Source organism: Urocitellus parryii, chromosome 14 (assembly GCF_045843805.1).
Source record: "Urocitellus parryii isolate mUroPar1 chromosome 14, mUroPar1.hap1, whole genome shotgun sequence".
In the NCBI taxonomy this organism is placed as follows: domain Eukaryota; kingdom Metazoa; phylum Chordata; class Mammalia; order Rodentia; family Sciuridae; genus Urocitellus; species Urocitellus parryii.
In genome coordinates this window covers 44989459-45012629 of record NC_135544.1, presented here as the reverse complement: position 1 = coordinate 45012629, position 23171 = coordinate 44989459, and the positions used below count along the sequence as shown (strand labels likewise).

The following is a 23171-nucleotide window of genomic DNA, read 5'->3' as shown; positions in this document are numbered from 1 at the left end:
TGCCGACAGCATAATGGATATCATAGCCAGAGGCTGAGTGGGTGGATCTGTAGTGTAGAATTAGGTGTCACCCTAGGAATTTAGGCTTCCCAAGGTCTCTCCGAAAGAAGTGACACTTAAGGTGGATTTTAGGGATCAAACTTGAAGACAAAATTTTCAAGGCTGCAGTATGAGAACTTGGGGAGTGCTGGGCACGGTGGTGCACTGTAATTCCAGAGGCTCTGGAGGCTCAGGCAGAAGGATTGCAATTTCAAAGCCTACCTCAGCAATTTAGTGAGATCCTAAAACAACTGAGTGAGACCTTGTTTTGAAATAGAAAATAAAAAAGGGCTGCAGATTTGGCACAGTGGTCAAGGGCTCCTGGGTTCAATTCCTGTTACCAAGAAAGAAAAAAAAAAAAAAAAAGAACTTGGTGGGGCACGCGGTCTTCTTAATTTTTTTCCCCCCTGTACTAGGGACTGAGCACAGGAGAGCTTCACTGCTGAACACATCCCCAGCCCTTCTAGGATTTTTATTTTGAGACAGAGTCTGGTTAAATAGCCCAGGTCATCCAGGAACTTGTGATCCTCTTGCCTCAGTCTCCTGAGTTGCTGGGAACTACAGATGCGTGCCACCACACTCAACTAGGAGTGTCTTAATTCTTATAAACTGGTACATGAGCCTGGAGCAGTGACTCACGCCTGTAATCCCAGGGGCTCAGGAGGCTGAAGCCAAGGTCCAGCCAGCACCAGCAACTTAAAGGAAGGAAGGGAGGGAGGGAAGGAGGGAAGGAAGGAAAGGAAGAAAACAAAAGAGAGAGAGAGGGGGGAGGGGGCCTGGAGGTAAGAAGAATAGTAGAATGAACTGTGTACATATATGACTATACAACCTGTGTGATTCTACACCATGGACAACCAGAAGTGTGAGAAGCAATACTTCATATAAGTGTGATGATGTGTCAAAATGCATTCTACAGTCATGTATAACTAATTAGAACGATTTTTTAAAGAGCATTAAAAAAGAAAGAAAATTAAAACATGGAGAGGAATTTATGGATTAATGTAGAGTTAAGCTATATACTATAGATTTAGAATGTGGCTCAGTGGTAGAGCACTTGCTTAGCATGTGAGTGGTCCTGTGTTCAATCTCATATCACACACACACACACACACACACACACACACATTTTTAATTAAAAAATTTTTTAAAAAGGGCTGGGTATGTGGAATCCGTGGTAAAGTGTCTGGGGGTTCCATCCCAGTACCAAAAAGTAAAATATATGTACCGGCAAGCTGCTTTTCCATGTGGCTACCCCTAGCTTAGGTCAAGCCAAAGGCTCCAGCCTGTAACCCTCACTGGTTCTTATTAGCCTGTGGCCCCTCACTTAGATGCTCTGCTCCCAGTAGCAGCTTCATGATATCAGAGGGATAACTGGAGACTCTCAGTTCCTCTTTTCCCTGTAGGCAAAAAAGCAAAACAAAACAACAACAACAACAACAACAAAAACAACCTGGGTTCAAAGATAGAGACTCTTTGGTTTAAGTTAAGAAGGGACAGGCCAGACATGGTGGCACATGCCTGTAATCCCAGCAGCTCAGGAGGCTGTGGCAGGAGGGTCTCTAGTTCAAGGCCAGCCTCAGCAAGGAGGCACTAAGCAACTCAGTGAGACCCTGTCTCTAAATAAAATACAAAACAGGACTGGGGATGTGGCTCAGTGGATAAGTGCCCTGGGTTCAATGCCCAGTACTGAAAAAAAAAGCAATGATGTTGGATTTTTTACCCTTTTGTACTTGATTTTTTTTTTTTCTTTTTTATTCTAGGGATTGAACCCAGGGCACTTTATCATTGAGTTACATACATACCCCCACCCACCAGATCTTTTTAATTTTTAATTTTTTGGTACTAGGAATTGAACCCAAGGCCACTTATCCACTGAGCCACATCCCTAGTTCTTTTCAAAAAAATTTTAAGACAGGTTTCCCTAACTTTTTTAGGGTCTCCATAAGTTGCTGAGGCTGGCTTTCAACTTGCAATCCTCCTGCCTTAGCCTCCTGAACAGTTGAGATTGCCAGCATGTGCCACTGCCCCTAGGGAGCCCCTTTTTTTATTTTTTGGTACTAGGGATTGAACCCAGGGGTGCTTTACCACTAAGCCACATTCCTGGCCCTTTTTTTTTTTTTTTTTTTTAAAGAGAGAGGGAGAGAGAGAGAGAGAGAATTTTAATATTTATTTTTTAGTTCTCGGCGGACACAACATCGTTGTTGGTATGTGGTGCTGAGGATCGAACCCGGGCCGCACGCACTCCAGGCCAGTGTGCTACCACTTGAGCCACATCCCCAGCCCAATATTGTCTGCTCTTAACAGCTAGTTCATGAATCAATCCTTGACCAGCTACAAGTGGCCCTGGAACTCCTGGCTCCCTGTCTTTTGTCACTGAGGCCAGTGGCCTCTTAGAACATCAAGACTACCCTTCAGTGACAAGGAGACCTTCAGACAGGAAAGAAGGTGAGATTCAAGGGTGTATCTACTTCTCACTCTAGAGTACCCACCAAGCTACCTCCCAAGAAAGTCCACCTGAGTCCATACCATCAGTAACAGTATGCTGGTGCAGATCTCCAGGCAGAAGCCAAGTGCCCCATCTGCCTGGATGACCCGAAAGACCCAATCACCATCGAATGTGAACACAATTTCACTCCTGCATCCAGCATTACTGGGCAGATCTGCAAGACGGTTTCCCTTGTCCTATCTGTCATCATCATTGTGAGGAAGGGCACTGTAGGAGCAACACCCAGCTGGGAAGGATGATTGAAGTTGCCAAGCTCCTCCACCTCAATATGAGCAAGAAGAGGGAGGACGAGACAAGCTTATGGAGAAGCACAATGAGGCCATGACCCTTTTTTGTGAGGAGGACTTGGAGCTGTTGTGCGCCCTGTGTGCTCAGCCCCCTGACCACCAGGACCACTACATGAGGCCCATCAAGGAGGCTGCCTCTCACCACAGAGAAACACTGAAAAGTTATATTGAAGCCCCGAACAGGCAAGTGGTGGACATTGAAAAATTACTGATCACCTGGGACCAAAATCAATTAGAACTGAGAAAGAAGATGGAACACCAGAGACAGAAATTCTCCTTTGAATCTAAGTATCTGAACCAATTTGTAGAACAGGAGCAACAAGCAGTTTCTGCCAAGGTTAGACAAAGAGGAGAGGGATATTGAAAAGAAATTCAATGCAAACATGAAAGCATTTTCAGACCACATTTACAAGATGAAAGATCTAATGATGGAGGTGACAGAAAAGGGATGATGTCGGAAGTGAAATTGCTGACGGATATTAAGAGCATCTTCCACAGGTGCGAAAGCCTCAGATCCCCAGCTCTCTTGTCCTTGCAGTTAAGGAAAGTAAAGAATTCATCCTTCCTTTGCAGTTTTCAGCTCTCAAGAAAATAAGAAGTTTAGAGAAGAGGTTACCCTGGATCCTGAAACAGCACATCCTTATCTGCTTGTCTCTGAGGATAAAAAGTGTGTGACATTTGTGCAGAGAGAGGAATTTGTTCATCTGAATCCAGGGAGATTCATGGCTTATCCAGTGGTTCTGGGTTCGCAGATTCTGGCCGACATTACTGGGAAGTCCAAGAGGATGACACGCCTGAATGGATTGTAGGGGTTTGTCAAGGCTCCATTTCCAGGAATGAGAAATGGTCACTGTCATGTCTGAGCAGATGCTGGACGATTGAGCTGTACAATGTCATTTATGTGGCTCAGTGCACTGTCCCAGTCACTCTATGGCTAATGGAAAAACCCAGATGGATTGGCATTTATCTGGACTATGAGTTCGGTGAGATTTCCTTTTTACAATTTGAACAACAAGTCTCACATCTAATCTTTCAGAGATACATTTTCTGAAGCATTAAAGCCTTATTGCTGTATTGGCTATGATTCAAAACCTCTTACTATCTGAGAAGTGTCAGATTTGGAAGGGTGAAGATGCAGCATTGCTTCATCTTTCTGCCATTTATGGAGAAATAGCAGTGAATCTAGCACCAATTTTGTTTTCTTTTTTTTATTTGAGGTGAGAGTCTCACTATGTTGCCCAGGCTGGTCTCCAACTCTCCCTGTGTCCTGCCTCAGCCTCCTGTGTAGCTGGGATTACAGTTGCACACCACCATGCCTGGTCAGCATCAATTATTATTATTTTTGTACTGGGGATTTAACCCAGGGGTCTTAAATAAACTGATGGCCTTAAGCGATCCTCCCACTTCAGCCTCCCAAGAGGTTGGGACTATGCCACAGTCTGGCTGCAGCAAAATAACCGGGGTGGGGGGGGGGGGTTGACGAATAACTTGTGTAAGTTGATACAGCAGGAGTGGAAGCCATTTATTGTAGGACAGGAACGTATTTATACATTCCACACAGCTTATCTAATTAACATAAACTAAATACATCAGTCAACCAATAAGGAATCTCCACACTTAATGGCTCGCTGGCATTACTTCACAGACCACTCCCTCTGGCATTTTGCCAGGTGCCATCCAGACTTGTTTACAGACTCTAACAGGACTACTAAAAATTGGGCATGTGCTACCACACTCAGCATTTTTTTTTTTTTTTAATTTTGCTTCAAAGGAACAGAGGATGTGGGAATGGACAGATGTGGGAATGACCTGGAAGTGTTTCTGGAATTTTAAGATGCGAGAATAAAAATTGTAATTTTGCAACTCAAGTAAATTTGGTATAGATGCATGTTTTTACACACCGATATATTTACATATTTCATCAGTTCCCTGGAAATTCCAGGTAGAAGACATCACTGTGGGAGACAATTCTCCTAGGGTCTCCTATTCCTCAGGTGTTAGGAGCAAGGCAACAATTGCTCCAGACCATTTTATTTATTTTATATTCTAACAATTTTTAAGCACCTATTATTTTTTTATTTTCCCATTAGTTATACATGACAGTAGAATGCATTTCAACTCATTGTACACAAATAGAGCACAACTTTTTCTGTGGTTATACATGATGCAGAGTCACACCATTGATGCAGTCATACATGTACATAGGGTAATGAGGTCTGTCTCATTCCACCATCCTTCCCACCCCACACCCCATCCCCTCCCCTCACTCCCCTCTGCCCAATCCAAAATTCCTCCATTCTTCCCCTGCACATGGATCAGCATCCACATATCAGAGAAAACATTTGGCCTTTGGTTTGGGGGGATTGGCTTATTTTCCAGACCATTTTAAAGGATAGAGATGTTACCAGCATCCAGAGCAAAGGTCAGGTTTGTTTCACAGAACAATAAAGGTTGGGCTGATAAGAGTTCTAGCATGCATGAGATCCTGGATTCCATCCTAAGCCACACACACACAAATAAAACAGAATAATAAAGATGATGTCTCATTCCAATACAAGGTTCAGTCTATTAAGAATTTGAGTCAGGGGCTGGGGATGTGGCTCAAACGGTAGCGCGCTCGCCTGGCATGCGTGCGGCCCGGGTTCGATTCTCAGCACCACATACAAACAAAGATGTTGTGTCTGCCAATAACTAAAAAATAAATATTAAAAAAATTCTCTCTCTCTCTCTCTTTAAAAAAAAAAAAAAAAAAAAAAAAAAAAGAATTTGGATCACACCTGTAATCCCAGTGACTTGGGAGGCTGAGGCTGGAAAAATCTCAAGGTTGAGGCTAGCCTCAGCAACTTACTAAGGCCCTGTCTCAATAAGGACTGGAGATGTAGCTGAGTGGTAAAGCACCCTTGGGTTCAGTTTCCAGTACTACAAAAATAAATGAAAATATAAAGGATTTTAGTTGCTATTTGTCAAGCAGGACATACTAAATTACACTTTTAACATACATGGCAAATAATTGTGAAGGGACACAGCCCTCTGTATCCATGGGTTCTACATTCACAGATTTAATCAACTCAGATAGAAAATATTCTTTTCAAAAGTTACATCGAAGTATATGTGTACTTTGTACTTAGCTCTACAATGGCTCCAGGCTGTACTAAGCACTATACTGGGAATCTGCAGCCTGGGCAAAATAGTGAGACCCTCCCTGTCTCTTAAAAAAGACAAACAGCTGAGCACAGTGACATACGCCTGTAATACCAGCAGCTTGGGAGGCTGAGGCAGGAGGATCCTGAATTCAAAGCCAGCCTCAGCAACACTGAGGTGCTAAGCAACTCAGTGAGACCCTGTTTCTAAATACAAAATAGGGCTGAGGATATGGTTTAGGGGTTGAATGCCCCTGAGTTTGAAAAACCAGCCTCTATCTCAGAGCAAAGCCTGTCCAAGGAAGGGACATCACCTTTGTCCTTGGAAAAACCCACAGAGCACTCCTAGGCACATTCCCACCCTGCTAAGTTGTTTATCTACAAATAACAGTAGAGATCTGCTGCGCCAGGTGTCCCTGACTCAGTCAGGCTAGGTGGGGATCCATAGCAGCCCCCTATCAACCACCAATCAGCATGAGACAGGGAAATACCTGGGATGCCAGATGACCCTCCCAGTAGTTTATGGTGGTTGATAAAGTGTTGGGAAACCATGTAGTTCAGCACATACACCCCCCTTGGCTTAAACCAATCAGTTCAAATGAATCCCCCTTTTGTACTGACCAATCACCCCTACCCAACTTGTTCCTGCCAGTGAATGTACTCATCATGTTTTAGAGTTGTTATTTGATTTTCCCGCGGTGTGTGATGATTTGCTATGATCTATGTGAAGTCCCTGCCCTCTCCAAAGAATGTATAAAACTGCTGCCAACCCTGGGCTCGGGGCCTCTCAGCGTCACCAGTTGCTGTGTGTGCGTGGAGGACCGAACTAGCTCACAATAAACACCTCTTTGCTGCTTACATCGATCTTGGGTCTCTGGTGGTCTTTGGGGGTCCCAAATTCGAGCATAACAAGTTCAATCTCTGGTACCCCGCCCCCCCCCAAAAAAAAAAGACAAACAGTTGGGTGTGGTGGTGCATGCTCATGATCCTAGTGGCTCAAGAGATTGAGGCAAGAGGATCTCAAATTCCAGGCTAGTCTCAGCAACTTGGTCAGACACTAAGCAACTTAGTGAAACCTTGTCCAAAACAAAAAGGATTGGGGATATAGCTCAGTGGTTGAATCCCCAGTATCAAAACAAACAAAAAACCCATAGGGTGCAGTGGTGCTTGCCTGTAATTCTAGTTTATAATCCCAGCTATGCAGAAGGCTGTACAGAAGGATGGCACATTCAATGACAGCCTGAGCAATGTCGTCTAGAATGCATCTCAGTGGTACAGCACCACTGGGTTCAGTTTCCAGCACTGAAAACAAAAACAAAGTTCTAATCAGATAAAAAGCCAGTAAAATGAAATGTTTAGTCTTATCATAATATAAAACGTGATTTTAATGAGCGAGATCGTCTTTGATTGCTTTGAGGTTTTTGACATTGTACAGTTTTAGAAAATGGGTTATTTAGGAAAAATAGATCAGGTGCTTTGGACCTGCAGCTAATCCCAGGTACTCTGGAGGCTGAAGCAGGAGGATTGAAAGTTCAAAACTGCCTGAGCAATTTACAAGCACCCTGTCTCAGAAAACGAATAATTAAAAGGACTAGGGACCTATTTCAGAGGTAGTACTTACATAATGTGTTATACCCTCAATTCAGTGCTCATTATTAGGGGGGAAGAGCAACCCCACAATGTTTAGGGCAATGTGAATAAATAGTATTTTTAGGGAAGAAAGTCCTGTTTTATTTAAGTTGTTTATTTGTTTGAGTGCTATGGATTGTTGAACCCAAGGCTCCATGCATGCTAGGCAAGTGCTCCACCACAGAGTATATCCCCAGCCATATTGATTTGAATTTAAAAATAATTTTGATTAACTTTCAGTATGTCTTTATCTAGAAACTTAAGTACTAAATGTAATACCTAGAAAAAAATCTTATATTATTCTTTTTTAAAAAGTATATTTTTAGATTGTGGATGGACACAATAACTTTACTTTGTTTATTAAATTTTTTATGTGGTCCTAGGGATCGAACCCAGTGCCTCACCTGTGCTAGACAAGTGCTCTGTCACTGAACCACAACTCCAGCTCCCTACAATATTCTTTTTAATATACTGAGTGTAATATGGAATAAGGCACAGAAAAGCAGTCACAAACTGGAAAACCTAAATAAAATTTGTGCTTAATAGCACAGATAGTTGTGCGGTGGCCCACAATTGTAAACCCAGCAATTTGGGAGGCTGAGACAGGGAGATCAGGAGTTCAAAGCCAGCCTCAGCAAAAGTAGAGGTGCTAAGCAAGTCAGTGAGACCCTGTCTCTAAATAAAATACAAACTAGGGTTGGGGATATGGCTCAGTGGTTAAGTACCCCTGAGTTCAATCCCCAGTTCAAAAAAAAAAAAAAAAACTACAATTAAATAAATGAAGGGAAAATGAAAGAATTGGGAAGAGGAATGAGCTGGAGCTTGGGCAGAATCAGGGAAGTGAAAAAATTATACAAGTTTGGTCAATAAAGAATTCAGAGCCGGGTGCATTGGAGTAATAACATAATGCCAGTGACTTGAGAGACTGAGGCAGGAGGACTGCAAGTTTGAGGTTAGCCTCACTAATTTGGCCAGGCCCTAAGTAACTTAATGTGACCCTGTCTCAAAATGAAAAATTTAGAAAGAGAAGTGGGTAGCAACCAAGCCATTGATGAGGGGGCATGCAAATTGTGCTTCACTTACAATGTATAGCAGAGCATTTAATAAAATATAAGGCTGGTATTTATTTGAAGTTATACAGTGTGACTTTACATCTGTTGGAATAGAAAATAGATTCTGTTGAATATTATAGAGGCTGTACATGTTTTCTTCTGTGTTTAAATTCTTTACAGTTTTTTGGTTTGGTTTTATTTTGTTCCCACCCCACCTCCATATCCAGAATTGAACTTGGGCACTCAACCACTGAGCCACATTCCCAGCCTTAATTTGTATTTTTTTAGAGATAGGGTCTCACTGAATTGCTTAGCACCTTGCTGTTGCTGAGGCTGGCTTTGAACTTCTGATTCTCCTGCCTCAGCCTCCAGAGCCACTAGGATTGCAGGCATGTGCCACTGCACTCTGCGAATTCTTTGTACTTTTTCACATTTAGTACAACAAAGTTGAAAGGGGGGGCGCTGTAGATATGGCTCAGTGTTTGAACACCCCTGGTTTAATCCCAGGTACCAAAAATACAAAAGAAAAGAAAGATATTAGATCAGCCATTTCTACTAGCTAGCAATTACAGAAGTTAGGATTCTCTTCTTCTACAGAGTCCTGATGATTACATTTCTTTTCTTTTTTTTTTTTTTTATGATTACATTTCAAAAGAATGGCTTTCAGGGTTTTGTAGTTGGTTGGTTGTTCTGCTGTACTGGGGATTGGAACCCAGGACCCCCTGCATGCTGGGCAAAAATTAGCACTATGCTGTATCCCCAGGCCTCTGTTTTTTTTTTTCTTTCTTTTAATTTTGAGACAGAGTCTCCCTAGATTGTCTAGATTAGCCATCAATTTGTCATCCTCCTGCCTCAGCTTTTGGAGTAGCTGGGATTAGAGGCATGCAGCACCCTATGGGCCTGGCTTTCAAGTTCTTGAGAATGACACCTGTAGGTCCTAGTGTATGTCTACATATTCATCCCTAGGTATCCAGGAATTGGTTTGGGGGATTGTGAACTTGTTCTAGGAACCCCTGAAGATACTGAAATGCATAATTGCGCATGTCCCTCATGAAGAGTGAAGTGAACCAGCAAGGCACAGTGGCACCTATCCATAATCCCACAGACTTCGGAGGCTGAGGCAGGAGAGTCGCAAGTTTGATGGCACACTTGGCAATTTAGTGAGACAGTGTCTCAAAATAAGAAGGGTTACAATGGAGCTCACTGGTAAAAGTGCTCCTGGGTTCAATCCCAGTACCAAAAAGAAGAAAAAAAAAAAAAAAAGAAAGAAAAAAAAAAAGGCAGGCCAGACCTGATGATGCATGCCTGTAATCCCAGCAAGTAGTGAGACTGAAGAGGGAGGATCCCAAATTCAAGGCCAGTCTCAGCCATTTGGGGAGATCCTGTCTCAAATACAAATAAAAATAAATAAATAGGGGCTTTGGCTGGGGCTCAGGGGTAGCGCACTTACCTGGTATGTGTGAGGCACTGGGTTTGGCTCTCAGCACCACATATAAATGAATAAATTAAATAAAGGTTTATCAACAATTAAAAAATATTTATAAATAATAAATAAATAAATAAAATGATGTAGTGAAAAAAAGAATAAAATTGCATATAATCTATTTACATCCTTTGTGTACTTTAAATCCTATTATTATTATTATCATTATTATTATTACTGAAGATTGAACCTAGGGGTGCTTTACTACTGAGCTACAACCCTGTCCCAGTGAACAAGTGTTGGAGTTCCTGCTGTTTACCAGTGCAAGTCCTTCCTTCCCCAAATGCTGAAGTATAACACCAGAGAAGCACTCGAGGCAAGTGGAAGCTTTATTTTTTATTTATTTATTTATTTTTTAAGAGAGAGAGAGAGAGAGAATCTTTAATATTTATTTTCTAGTTCTCGGCGGACACAACATCTTTGTTGGTATGTGGTGCTGAGGATCGAACCCGGGTCGCACGCATGCCAGGCGAGGGCGCTACCGCTTGAGCCACATCCCCAGCCCTGGAAGCTTTATTAAAGGACAGCAGAAAAGACTTCCTCCAGGAGGAAGAGAGAGACCAGAAAGGCGGAGTCCGTCCGTGGAATGGGGAGGTCTTCTTTTAGTCCTCCCACATTCCTGTGCTTTGTTCCCCTCAATCCTGCAGTGACAGAATGCAGGTGGGAAGCCAAAGAGTGGAAGACTGGTGGAATGCTGGGGCAGGGAGGTGCAATCTGGGCAGGAAGGGCCCTGGGTAGGTGGTTTGATTAGCACCTCTTTGTTTGCGGAGAGCTACTTCATTAACAGTTCTTTAGGATGGGTTCCAGGCCTTGGGGACATTAACATTTCAATTTCCCCAGGTGCTCTTCTGGTTTCCTTGACTGCATTCTCCATAATGGTCTCCATTTTCTTACTGGATATTAGACCCCATTTACCTAACTACACTAGCTACCTATCTTTTAATCTGGCTTCATTTGTACAGGTTTTATATTACAGATGAGAAAAACAAAATTCAAGGGGGCCACATGTAACTTGTCCAGGATACCCGAGTTAATAAACAGCAGAGCACAACTGAAATATTTAGAATCTGAAAAAAATTACTAGTGATGTCTGAGTGAGATATAGGTTTGAGAGTTGTTAGTGCATTGACAGTAGTGTATCTAGGGGAATATGTGCACCTTGAAAAAGACAACCAGAGTATACCCTCTGCAGTTCTCTGATAACAGATGCTACCACCTATCTCCACTTAGTTCTTCTTTTTCAGAAAGTATTAAAATTTATTAATTGGCTGGTGTGGTGGTGCATGCCTGTAATCCCAGTGATTCAGGAGGCTGAGGCAGGATGATTGCAGGTTCAAAGCCAACCTCAGCAACTTAGTGAAACTGTAAACAACCTAGGGAGATCCTGTCTCAAAAAATAAAAAGGGGGGCTGGGGTTGTGGCTCAATGACAGAGTGCTTGCCTGGCATGTGTGAGACACTGGGTTTGAGTCTCATCACTGCATATAAATAAATGAATAAAATAAATGTTCATCCACATCTAAAAAAATTTTAAAAATATAAATATATAAAAAAATAAAACAAATATATAAATGTATTTTTTTTAGTTGTAGTTGGACACAATACCTTTATTTATTTATTTATTTATTTTTATGTAGTGCTCAGGATCGAACCCAGGGCCTCGCACATGCTAGGCAAGCCCTCTACCACTGAACCACAACCCCAGCCTCCTAAAAAAATATTTAAAAAATAAAATAAAAAGAGGCTGGGAATGTGGCTCAGCATAAAGCATCTCTGAGTTCAAGTCCTCATACCAAAAAAAGAGAGAGAGAGAGAGAGAGAAATTGCTTTGTGTGTCTGTATGTGTTTTGAGATGGATGTGTAGGGTGGTCTCAAAGTTTTGTGCTCAAGCCTGGTGCTGAGGTGCATGCCTGTAATCCCAGTGATTCTGGAGGCTGAGGCAAGAGGATCATGAGTTCAAATCCAGTGTCAGCAATTTTTTTTTTTAATTTTTGTAGTTGCAGATGGACAGAATGCCTTTGTTTATTTTTATATGGTGTTAAGGATTGACTCCAGTGCCTTACACACGCTAGGCAAATGCTCTGCCACTGAGATACAGCCTCAGCCCCCAGCGAGGTCCAAAAGTACCTTGGTGAGAACTTGACTCTAAATAAATATAAAAAAAGGACTGAGGATGTGGTTCACTGGTTAAGCACCACTGGGTCCAAACCCTGGTAGCAAACAAAAACAAGACAAAAACATTGGTGTGCTCAATTGATCTTCATACCTCAGCCTCCAGAGAACCTGGGATTATAGGTGTGCACCACCATGCCTGTATTTTTTGGTACTAGGGATTGAACCTAGGGACCACTGAGCCACATTCCCAGCCCTTTTTATTTTAAAATTTGAGACTGGGTCTCCCTGAATTTTTTAGGATCTTGCTAAATTGATGAGGCTGGCCTAGAACTGACAAGTCTTCTGCTTTAGCCTCCTAGTCCCTGAGATAACAGGGGTGTGCCACAATGCCCAGGCCCGCTAGCTGTTTATAGTTCATAGAAACAAAAACAATTTCGTCCTTTTCTTTTGGTCTCTTTCCAGGAATTGAACCCAGGGGCATTTAACCACTGAGCCACATCCGCAGTCCTTTTTTATATTTTATTTAGAGACAGGGTCTCACTGAGTTTGAAAAACCAGCCTCTATCTCAGAGCAAAGCCTGTCCAAGAAGGGTGCCTGACCTTTTTCCTTGGAAAGACCCACAGAGCACTCCTAGGCACATTCCCACCCTTCTAAGTGGTTTATCTACAAATAACAGGAGAGATCTGCTGCCCCAGGTGTCCCTGACTCAGTCAGGCTAGGTGGGGATCCATAGCAGCCCCCTAGCAGCCACCAATCAGCATGAGACAGGGAAATACCTGTTCCCGCCAGTGAATGTGCTAATCATGTTTTAGAGTTGTTATTGGATTTTCCCGCTGTGTGTGATGATTTGCTAAGAGATGCTATGATGTATGTGGGGTCCCTGCCTTCCCCAAAGAAGGTATAAAACTGCTGCAAACCCTGGGCTCGGGGCCTCTCAGCGTCACCAGTTGCTGTGTGTGCGTGGAGGACCGAGCTACCTCGCAATAAACACCTCTTTGCTGCTTACATCGATCTTGGGTCTCTGGTGGTCTTTTGGGGGTCCCGAATTCAAGCATAACAAGTTGATTTGGGTCTGGCTAAATTGCTGAGACTTGATTTTGAACTCAGGAACCCTGAGTCACTGGGATTAAAGGTGTAAACCACCACACTGGGCTCACTTTCACTCTTAAGACTGGAAACCTTGGGGCTGGGGATGTGGCTCAAGCGGTAGCGCGCTCGCCTGGCATGCGTGCAGCCCGGGTTCGATCCTCAGCACCACATACAAACAAAGATGTTGTGTCTGCTGAGAACTAAAAAATAAATATTAAAAAAAAAAAAAAAAAAAAAAAAAAAAAGACTGGAAACCTCGCCCTGTTTTGCATTAAAACCCCCTAAGGGAAAAATTCCTGTAGTTCTGGTCTTTGATCTTTCTCTTTATCCACAGGGTGTGGGCTGAAACTAAAATATATTAGTTAATAGGTGGGAGGCTGCAAAATTGAGACAGAATTACCTATTCTCAGAGGTGCAAATTAACTACAAAAAAAAAAAAAGAAATTATATTGGTTGGCGCATGGTGGGGCATGACTATAATCCTTGTAACTCTGGAGGCTCAGGCTGGAGGATCAGGAGCTAAAAGCCAGTCTCAGTAATTTAGCCAGCCCTTTGGAATTTAGGGAGATCCTGTCAAAAAAAAAAAAAAAAAAAAAGAGAGAAACCTTGGGATGTAAGTCTGTAGTAAAGCACTCCTGAGTTCAAAATCCAGGACCAAAAAGAAGCTATCATGGATCTTGGAGGTGTGGCTTGGTGGGAGAGCACTTATCTAGCATGTAAGACCTTGGTTTCTATTCAGAGTCCCCAGGGATTAGGGGAGGAAGCAAAAAAAAAAAAGTAAATAACCACCAAATTTACCTTACTTGGTTATTAGCAGGAAGATCCCCAAACTCTTAGGTCAAGACTAAGTATACTTAGGCTGGGTGGTGGCAAGGCCCTGGATCAGATCCCTAGTACTAAACCCCCCTTCAAAAAAAGACAAGGACATTTAAGTATTTGACAAGGGAAAACCTCCCCCAGCTTCTCTCCCCTGCCCCTCCCACTGCCTGGGTCTACCTGGGTGGACTCCTCCCCGCAGCTCCTTGTATATAAATGGGTGTTTCAGATCCAGTGGGCAGCTTCTTACAGGACCGGGAAACACCCCTTCTGGGGCCTTCGACTCCAGGTAAGCAGTGAGCTGGGACTAATGGGTGCTGGAGGCTGGAGCATAGTAAGAAAGACCCATGATCCCCTGCTCTGTGCCAGGAGGGAGACCCACCTCTCCAGGGAATCAACTGTATCAAGCTATTTACTTTTGGGTGCTGGGAACTGAATCCAGGCCCTCCTGCAGGGTAGGCCAGTGCTCTACCTCTGAGACACACAGGGCCAGACCTAGCCGGGGCTACTCAAAATACTGTGCCCTCTGTTAAGGTTCAAGTTACCTAGATAGATGCTTGCCACTGATAAGTTAACCCACGGACTACTCTGTTGGATGAAGACAGAGAAGGAGACGACTGATGTCTGTGTGAAAATACCCGCAGAGGTGCTGGTCTGAAGGGGTGGTTTGTGTTTAGAGGTAGGGGGAATGGAGGGATTGAACCATTCAGGACCCTGATACTGTTACAGATCTGGGGGCCTGTGGGTTGAGCCAGGGAAGCCACTGGAGCCATTGGGTGCCGATCCCTGTAAACTTCACCAGAAAGAATTCAAGAGACACAGCAAAAAGTAAGCAAAAGTTTAATAGAGTGAAAGGAGAGAGTTCTGTACAGCACACGGACTGCACAGAGAGGAGCGTGGGGTGCTCTCGGGGCTGGAGTCTTTAAGAAACTGAGTCCTTTGTAATTGCCTTGGTTTCCCCGTCTCCTTTGTTGGTTTTTACCCTTTGGATAGCCCTCAGAAACTTCCTATGTGAAAGCCTGGATATTCTGTTTCCCAGGTGGTTGGGACATAGTTGCAAGAGATGATGTTGGCATTTATCGGAAAACCCCAGTGCCCCTTGTCGGGTTATCATTAGCCGTAGCTGGGGGTCTTGATGTACCAGACCCTACTTTTCGGATACCTTCTTAAAGTCCTCAGGGTTTTAAGTAATAATTCCCTCATGGTATTAAAGTTCTCTGTAGCTGAGGAAGGTCAAGCATTCCAGACCTCACTTCCCAAAGCTTACCTGTTTAGATACGCTTCCCCACAGTTTCAGTTTTATGGCCCCTAGATTCTTCTTGATGCACTCACCTGTTCATAACTATAACTGACCTACCTCCCAATAAACCTGGTGCTTAGACTCTTTTTAGGCTTTTTTTTGTTTGGTTGGTTCCTAGGATTGAACCCAGGTGCGCTTAAAACCACTGAGCCACATCTCTACCCTTTTTTTTTTTTTTTTTTGAGACAGGGCCTTGCTAAATTACTGAGGCTGGCTTTGAACTTGTGATCCTCCTACCTGGGCCTGTTGAGCCTCTGGGGTTACAGTCCCCTGCCACCACAACTGGCAAATTTAACTACATTTTACAAAGTGGACACGTCTGCTACTGAGACTAGAAATTGGATTAGGAGCCAGACATGGCACATGTCTGTAATCCAAGTGACTGAGGCAGGATCACAAGGTCAAGGCCAGCCTCAGCAATTTAGGGAGACCCTAAGTAATTTAGGAAGACCCTGTCTCGAAGTAAAAAAGGCTGAGAATGTGGCTCAATGGTTGAGTGCCTTGTTCTATCCCCAGAACTGCCCACCCCCCCCCCAAAAAAAAAAAAAGAAAAGAAAATTTGGATTCTGAGGCCCAGGGAAGTGTGAGATCTAAAGGGGCCCAGGGAAGTGTGAGCTCTAAAGGAAGCTCCTAGGAGGTAAGAGAGGAAACTGACAGGGCCTGCTGTCTGCGGACTTCCTGGGGTCATCAGGGACAAACGTACTTTGCTCTGTTAAAGTTCCTGTGTTTGAGTAGGAAGTGCTTCCTCAGGCCCTTCTGGGGAAGTTAGATAATAGACAATCTGCCCTGCACGGTGGTGCATGGCTATCATTCCAACAGCTCAGGAGACTGAAGTGGGAGGATTGCAAGTTCAAGGCCAGCCTCTGCAACTTATCAAGGCCCTAAGCAATTTAGTGAGACCCTGGGTCAAAATAAAATGTAAAAAAGGCTAAGGATGTAGCCTAGTGGTTAAAAAAAAGAAGGGTGGGGGGGACCCTCAACCTATGTGCCACTTTTTTCTTTTTCCTTGTGCTGAGGATCAAACCCAGGACCAGAGACCAGCTAAGCAAGCACCCTGCCCTGGAGCTACAACCCCAGCCCTGCCTGCCTTTTCCATACCACAGTGTATTGTGTGCATCTTTCTATATCAGTATGATTGTCACTATCTTTTCTTAAAATTTTGCTTGCTGTTGTCTTGTATAGAATGTGTATTCTGTGAATAGAATGAAGTTTATTTAGCCCATGCTGACAAAAGACCTTGTTTTTTTTTTTTACTGAAATAATCTATATTAAAGGGTAATGTCATTTTTAATTTTTTATTGTTCACAGTATAGCTCCCCATTTTTTTTAATTGCACAATTTTTTTTCTTTATTTTTCATAAACCAATGCCTGATACAAAGGCTGGCTGCTGAAGAATGGAAACCTGTTTCTTCTTCGTGCCTCAAACTAAGCATTGAATTTATCTGACAAGGCGAATAAGGCCTCTTTAATAATTAATGGTACACACATGAAAATCCTTTATGATGCATAAGTGTTTTGTTACACAGGGTACAAAAATACTTTCACGTTGTGGTTGATTTTAAGGTTTGGAAAGAACAAGGAACAGTGGTGGGGACAGGGCGCCCTGTGGTGAGGTCAGCAAGATGGGCAGAGGAGGGGGCTCTCTTATAATTATTGGTCCATCTGAGAAGGAAGCAGAGGACTGATTGGACAAGACAAGGCAAATGTCCTGTGGTGGTTCCTGAGCCTGAGCCTGGAAGTGTGTGAGCTGCACGGGTCCTGGGGGGGGGGGGGGGAGTGGCCACAGGGCTCAGGCCTCTCTGAAGCCTGGTGGGTGTAGGGGCCTGGTGTGGAGAGGGGGACCAGGCACCATAAGCTGGGACCTGTTGCTATGGAGACCGTGAGAACAAACTGTAGACTCACATGTACACCAGTGTCTTAATTCATGCCAGAAAACATGCAAAATTAAATGCCTCATTTTCTTGGGTGGGGGGGAGTTAAGAAGCATGCTGGAGGGGGAGGTCAGGTCAGGTCTTACTGGGTGTCCCAGCAAGAAGGCCTCAAATCCTCCAGGGAGGCCTTAGAGAAGGGTTTGGGGTGGAACAAGCCTGAGGAAGAGGGAAAGGCACAGGAAGCAGTTCACTGAGTCAGGTTTAAGATTCAGTCTCCAGAGAAGCAGCAAGTCTGTGCAGGTTGCTCATGGTGAAGGGGAAGGGCACCACCCGCCTCGGCCAGGATGGTTTTGGTACTGGGGATGGAATTCAGGGGCACTCTACCACTGAGCCACATCCCCAGCCCTGTTTTGTATTCTATTCAGAGACAGGGTCTCACTGAGTTACTTAGTGCCTTGATTTTGCAGAGGCTGGCTTTGAACTCTCATCCTCCTGCCTCGGCCTCTGGAACCTCTGGGATTTCAAGAATGCACCACTGTGCCTGGCAATTTGTATGTTTTAAATACTATCCGCCTTCTGGGTTTCACTTCACTAGTAAATAAGTCTTTTGTTGAATACATTCAACTATAGAGAAGCAAAGATGAAAAACATAAACAAACTGTAGTAGATGTGAATTTGGAGCCATCAGAAAAGCTTATTTTAAAATCCAAAATGGCCAGGTGGGATAGTGCATGCCTGTGATCCTAGCGGCTCGGAAGTCTGAGGCAGGAGGATCATGGGTTCAAAGCCAGCCTCAGCAATTTATTGAAGCCATAAATAAGCAACTCAGTGAGACCCTGTCTATAAATAAAATATAAAAAAGGGCTGGGGATGTGACTTAGTGGTGAAGTGCCCCTCGGCTCAATTTCCAGTACAAAAAAAAAAAAAATCCCAAACTAATAAGGTCTTTCTATAAATTATTTATATAGATAGAGGGTTGAACTCAGGGCACTTTACCACCAAACTACATCCCCAGCTCTTAATATTTATTTCATTTTTAAAATTTTTTTGTTTTAATTAGTTATACATGACAGTACAATGACCTTGACATAGCATACATTTGAATCAGATGGGATATGATTTCTCATTTTTCTGAATGTACAGGTTGCAGAATCACATTGGTCATGTAGCCACATATATACACACAGTAGTAATAATGTCTGTTTCATTCTATCCTTCCTATCTCCCCAGCCCCTCCCCTCCCATCACTTCTCTCTACCCAATCTAAGGTGACACAATTGATTTTTTTTTTCTGTCACATCATCATACATGTATTTTGTGTAATGATGAGGGTTCCCTTCCATCTTCCATGCAATTCCATTTCTCCCTCTCTTTCCCTCTCACCTCTCTTCCCTATCTAGAGGTTATCTTCTACTCTGGCTCTTCCTCCCTACCCCGTTCTGAGTCACCCCCCTTACTTACATTAGAGAAGACATTCAGCATTTTTTTGGGGGGGATTGGCCAACTTCACTTAGCATAATCTTCTCTAATGCCATCCATTTCCCTGCAAATGCCATGATCTTGTTATTTTTTAGTGCTGAGTAATATTCCATTGTGTATTAATGCCACATTATTTTTATCCATTCTTCCATTGAAGGGCATCTAGGTTGGTTCCACAGTCTAGCTATTATGAATTGTGCTGCTATGAACATTGATGTGGCTGTGTCCCTCTAGTATACTGTTTTAAGGTCTTTTGGGTATATTCCAAAAAGAGGAATAGCTCGGTCAAATGGTGGTTCCATTCCCAGCTTTCCAAGCAATCTCCATACTGCTTTCCAAATTGGCTGCACCAATTTGCAGTTCCACCAGCAATATATGAGTGTATCTTTTCCCCCACATCATCCTCGCCAGCACTTGTTGTTGTTTGACTTCATAATGGCTGCCATTCTGACTGGAGTGAGATGGTATCTTAGAATAGTTTTAATTTGCATTTCTCTGATTGCTAGAGATGATGAGCATTTTTTCATGTATTTGTTGATTGATTGTATATCTTCTTCTGAGAAGTGTCTGTTCAGGTCCTTAGCCCATTTGTTGATTGGGTTATTTGTTTTTTTGGTGTATAACTTTTTGAGTTCTTAGAATACCCTAGAGATTAGAGCTCTATCTGTGTGAGGGGTAAAAATTTGTTCCCAGGATGTAGGCTCCCTATTCACCTCATATTATTTCTTTTGCTGAGAAAAAAAAAACTTTTTGGTTTGAATTCATCCCATTTGTTGATTCTTGGTTTTAATTCTTGTGCTATAGGTGTCTTATTAAGGAACTTGGGGCCTAACGCCACGTGATGGAAATTAGGGCCAACTTTTTCTTCCATTAGGCGCAGAGTCTCTGGTTTGATTCCTAGATCCTTGATCCATTTTGAGTTAACTTTTGTTCATAGCGAGAGAAGCGGATTCAATTTCATTTTGTTGCAAATGGATTTCCAGTTCTCCCAGCACCATTTGTTAAAGATGTTAACCTTTCTCCATTGCATGCTTTTAGCACCTTTGTCTAATATAAGGTAGTTGTAATTTTGTGGGGTGATCTCTGGGTCCTCTACCATTGGTCTACCAGCCTGTTTTGGTGGCAGTACCATGCTGTTTTTGTTACTGTTGCTCTGTAGTATAGTTTAAGATCTGGTATAGTGATACCACCTGTTTCACTCTTCCTGCTTAGAATTGCTTTAGCTATTCTGGGTCTCTTATTTTTCCAGATGAATTTCATAATTGCTTTTTCTATTTCTGTGAGGAATGCCATTGGGATTTTGATTGGAATCACATTGAATCTGTAAAGTGCTTTTGGTAATCTGGCCATTATTTATTTGTTTGTTTGTTTGTTTATCTATATTTTTAGTTGAGACAGGGTCTTGCTAAGTTGTTGAGGGTCTCCCTGAATTGCTAAGGATGGCCTTGTATTTGTTTTCCTCCTCCCACAGCCTCCCAAGTAGTTGGGATTTCAGGCATGGACTACTATAGTCCTCTGTATTTTTGGAAGGCAAAAGTGAGATCCTTATTTACCTGATTTCCAGAGTGTGGGCTACTATGGGTATATAGTTCTTTGATAGAGTACCAGCTTACAAAGTGTGAAGCAAGAGGCCTTAGGTTCAATTCCCAGAACCCTCCTGCCTGCAAAAAAACCCCCACAAGTTTGGGGTATCAAGTTCTCCAGGTTACAGAGCGAGGTACCCAAGCCTGCATTCTAGCTCAAGTGTGGTCCGTCTGGGGCCTGTGTCCTTTCCACAGCTCCAGCAGGGGTGACTGGTGGTACAGGTGCCACGGAGACTGGTGCCAAGTGGGCCTAAAAATAGGAATGGAGATGAAGAACTAGGGATTGGTGAGGACCATCTGTGTTCTGCCAGAACATGGTAGTGGGTGAAACCACCCAAGGAAACAAGTTGCTGTTGTTCTTTTTTGCTTAAGTGAAATTTCTTCTCCTGCACAGCAACTCTGAGCTGCCAAAGGCTGGAAGAGCGGCTGTGATTGGCTGCAGGCCTCTGGAAGAGACTTCCTGTGGCATCTGGAGTTCAAGGGTCTGCTAGGACTTCAGGGGCTGTGAGAACCAGGGGGCTCAAGTGCGACCATCTGGCTGGAGTCCACCCACAAAGCCAATCCTAAAGAAAGCCCACCTCAGTGCAGAGCCAGTCCCATGGAGGTGTTGGCAGCCCTCACGAGACTTCAGGAAGAGACCAAGTGCCCCATCTGCCTGGATAACCTGAAAGACCCCATCACCATCGACTGTGGGCACAACTTCTGTCGCTCCTGCATCCAGCAGTCCCAGGCAGATCTGCAAGAGGGTTTCCGTTGTCCTGTCTGTCGCCAGCAGTGTGATGAAGGGCACTATAAGATCAACACCCAGCTGGGAAGGATGATTGAAACGGCCAAGCTCCTCCACCTCAGCGGGAGGAAGAGGAAGAGGCAGAGCAAGCAGAGCTTGTGTGAGAAACACCAAGAGGTCCTGAGCCTTTTCTGTGAGGAGGACCTGGAGCTGTTGTGTTCCCTCTGCGCTGGGTCCCCAGACCACCAGGGCCACTACCTGAGGCCCATCCAGGAGGCTGCCTCTTATCACAGGGGAATGCTTGAAAGTTACATTGAGCCCCTGAAGAGGCAAGTGGCACATGTCCAACAATTAATAAGCATTCAAGGCAGTAAATGCCTGGAGCTGAGAGAGCAGGTGGAACAGCAGAAACAGAGATTATCCTTTGAATTGGAACAACTGAGCCAATTTTTAGAGCAAGGAAAACAGGCAGCTCTAGCAAGGTTAGTTGAAGAAGAGAAGGACACTGAACAGAAACTCAGGGAAAACATCACAGCATTTTCAAACTACGCTTCCACACTCAAAGGTCTCCTAAGCAAGGTCACAGAGCACAATGTGTTGTCGGAGGTGGAATTGCTGTCACAGATGAAGCACTTCTACCAGAAGTCTGACACGGAGGTCAGCCCACCAGTCTTTTCAATTCATTTAAGGAGGGAAGCTTACAATTTTCCTCCCCAGTATTCTGCTCTGCAGAAAATAATTAGAGAATTCAAAGCAGATATATTTCTAGATTCTGCAACAGCCCACCGTAACCTGATCATCTCTGGGGATAAAAAATGTGTCCGACACACGAAGAGAAAACAAAACGTCCCTGATCTTCCATCTAGGTTTACAGTCAACCCGGTTGTCCTGGGTTTTCCAGCTTTCTATTCTGGGAGGTATTTCTGGGAGGTGGAAGTGGGAGACAGATCTGAGTGGGCTATTGGCGTCTGCAAAGCCTCTCTGTCCACCAAGGCCAGGCGACCATCAGTCCAGCAGGGATGCTGGAAGCTTCAGCAACTGAAGGATGGCTATGGAGCTCCAGGAGCTGTTCCAGACCCTCTGCTGTTAGAGGTGAGAGCCAGACGCCTTGGCATTTTCCTGGACTATGAGCTGGGTGAGATCTCCTTCTACAATATGCCTGAGAAATCTCTCATCTGTACTTTCACAGACACTTTTTCTGAACCTCTGCGTCCTTATTTCTTTATAGGACCTGGTTCAAAACCTCTCAGAATCTGTTAAGGGAAAAAATTGTGAATGAAAAAGCCCCACCCCCCCCAATAGGCTGAACCATTTTAACAAAATTCTGGGGTTTTTTTTGTTTGCTAGAGATTGAATTTTTTTGTACCTTGTTGATATGTACACTTTTTTTTTGCTTTTATGTATCAGTTAAATTTAATGTTAAGGAAAAGAAACCTCTAGTTCTTGCTGGTATGTAAGAAGGTTGTTGGTCATTATGTTGTAGTTTAGTACCAGGGATTGAGCCAGGGATGCTTAATCACTAAGCTACATAATTATATGTAATAGTAGAATTCATTGTGACCAACTCAGAAACTCAGAACCGAAGGTGGAATGTTCTCTCTGGTATGCAGATGCTGAATCACAATGGGGTGGGAGAGGTTCACCTGTTTGGACAAGGGGGAGTGGGGGGAAGGGAGGGGAGATGGGAATGGGAAATACAGGAGAATGAATCAGACAACCCTTTCCTATGTTCATATATGAATACGGACAGGGCCAGTGTAACACCATAAAAATGGGAAGTTATACTCCATGTATGTATAAAATGTTAAAATAAAGAGGAATTGTAACATTCATATGCATCCGTTCATTCATAACATAATTGGTCAACTTCATTCCTTGACACCCTTTTCCTTTCCACCTCCCTCCCCTGCTTCCTTTACTCCACTGGTCTCCCTTCTACTTTTATGAGATCCCCAATCCCCTTTCCCATGATCCTTTACTTTGGAGTCAGGCTTATTTCACTTCACATGATGCTCTCAAGTTCCACTGGCTCTTGAGGGCCTTGAGGGCTGCAG

General features: G+C 43.6%; 1 protein-coding gene across 1 annotated transcript in view; it reads left to right on the top strand.

Moving 5' to 3' along the window:
- Trim75 (tripartite motif containing 75) overlaps positions 1-22377 on the top strand; it is a 45569-nt gene extending 23192 nt beyond the window's left edge. The window contains exon 2 of the mRNA XM_077792460.1: positions 20785-22377. Coding sequence (XP_077648586.1) covers positions 20989-22377 — 1389 coding nt within the window. The 5' untranslated portion in view covers positions 20785-20988. The remainder of the gene's footprint in view (positions 1-20784) is intronic.
- Positions 22378-23171: the final 794 nt, after the last annotated feature.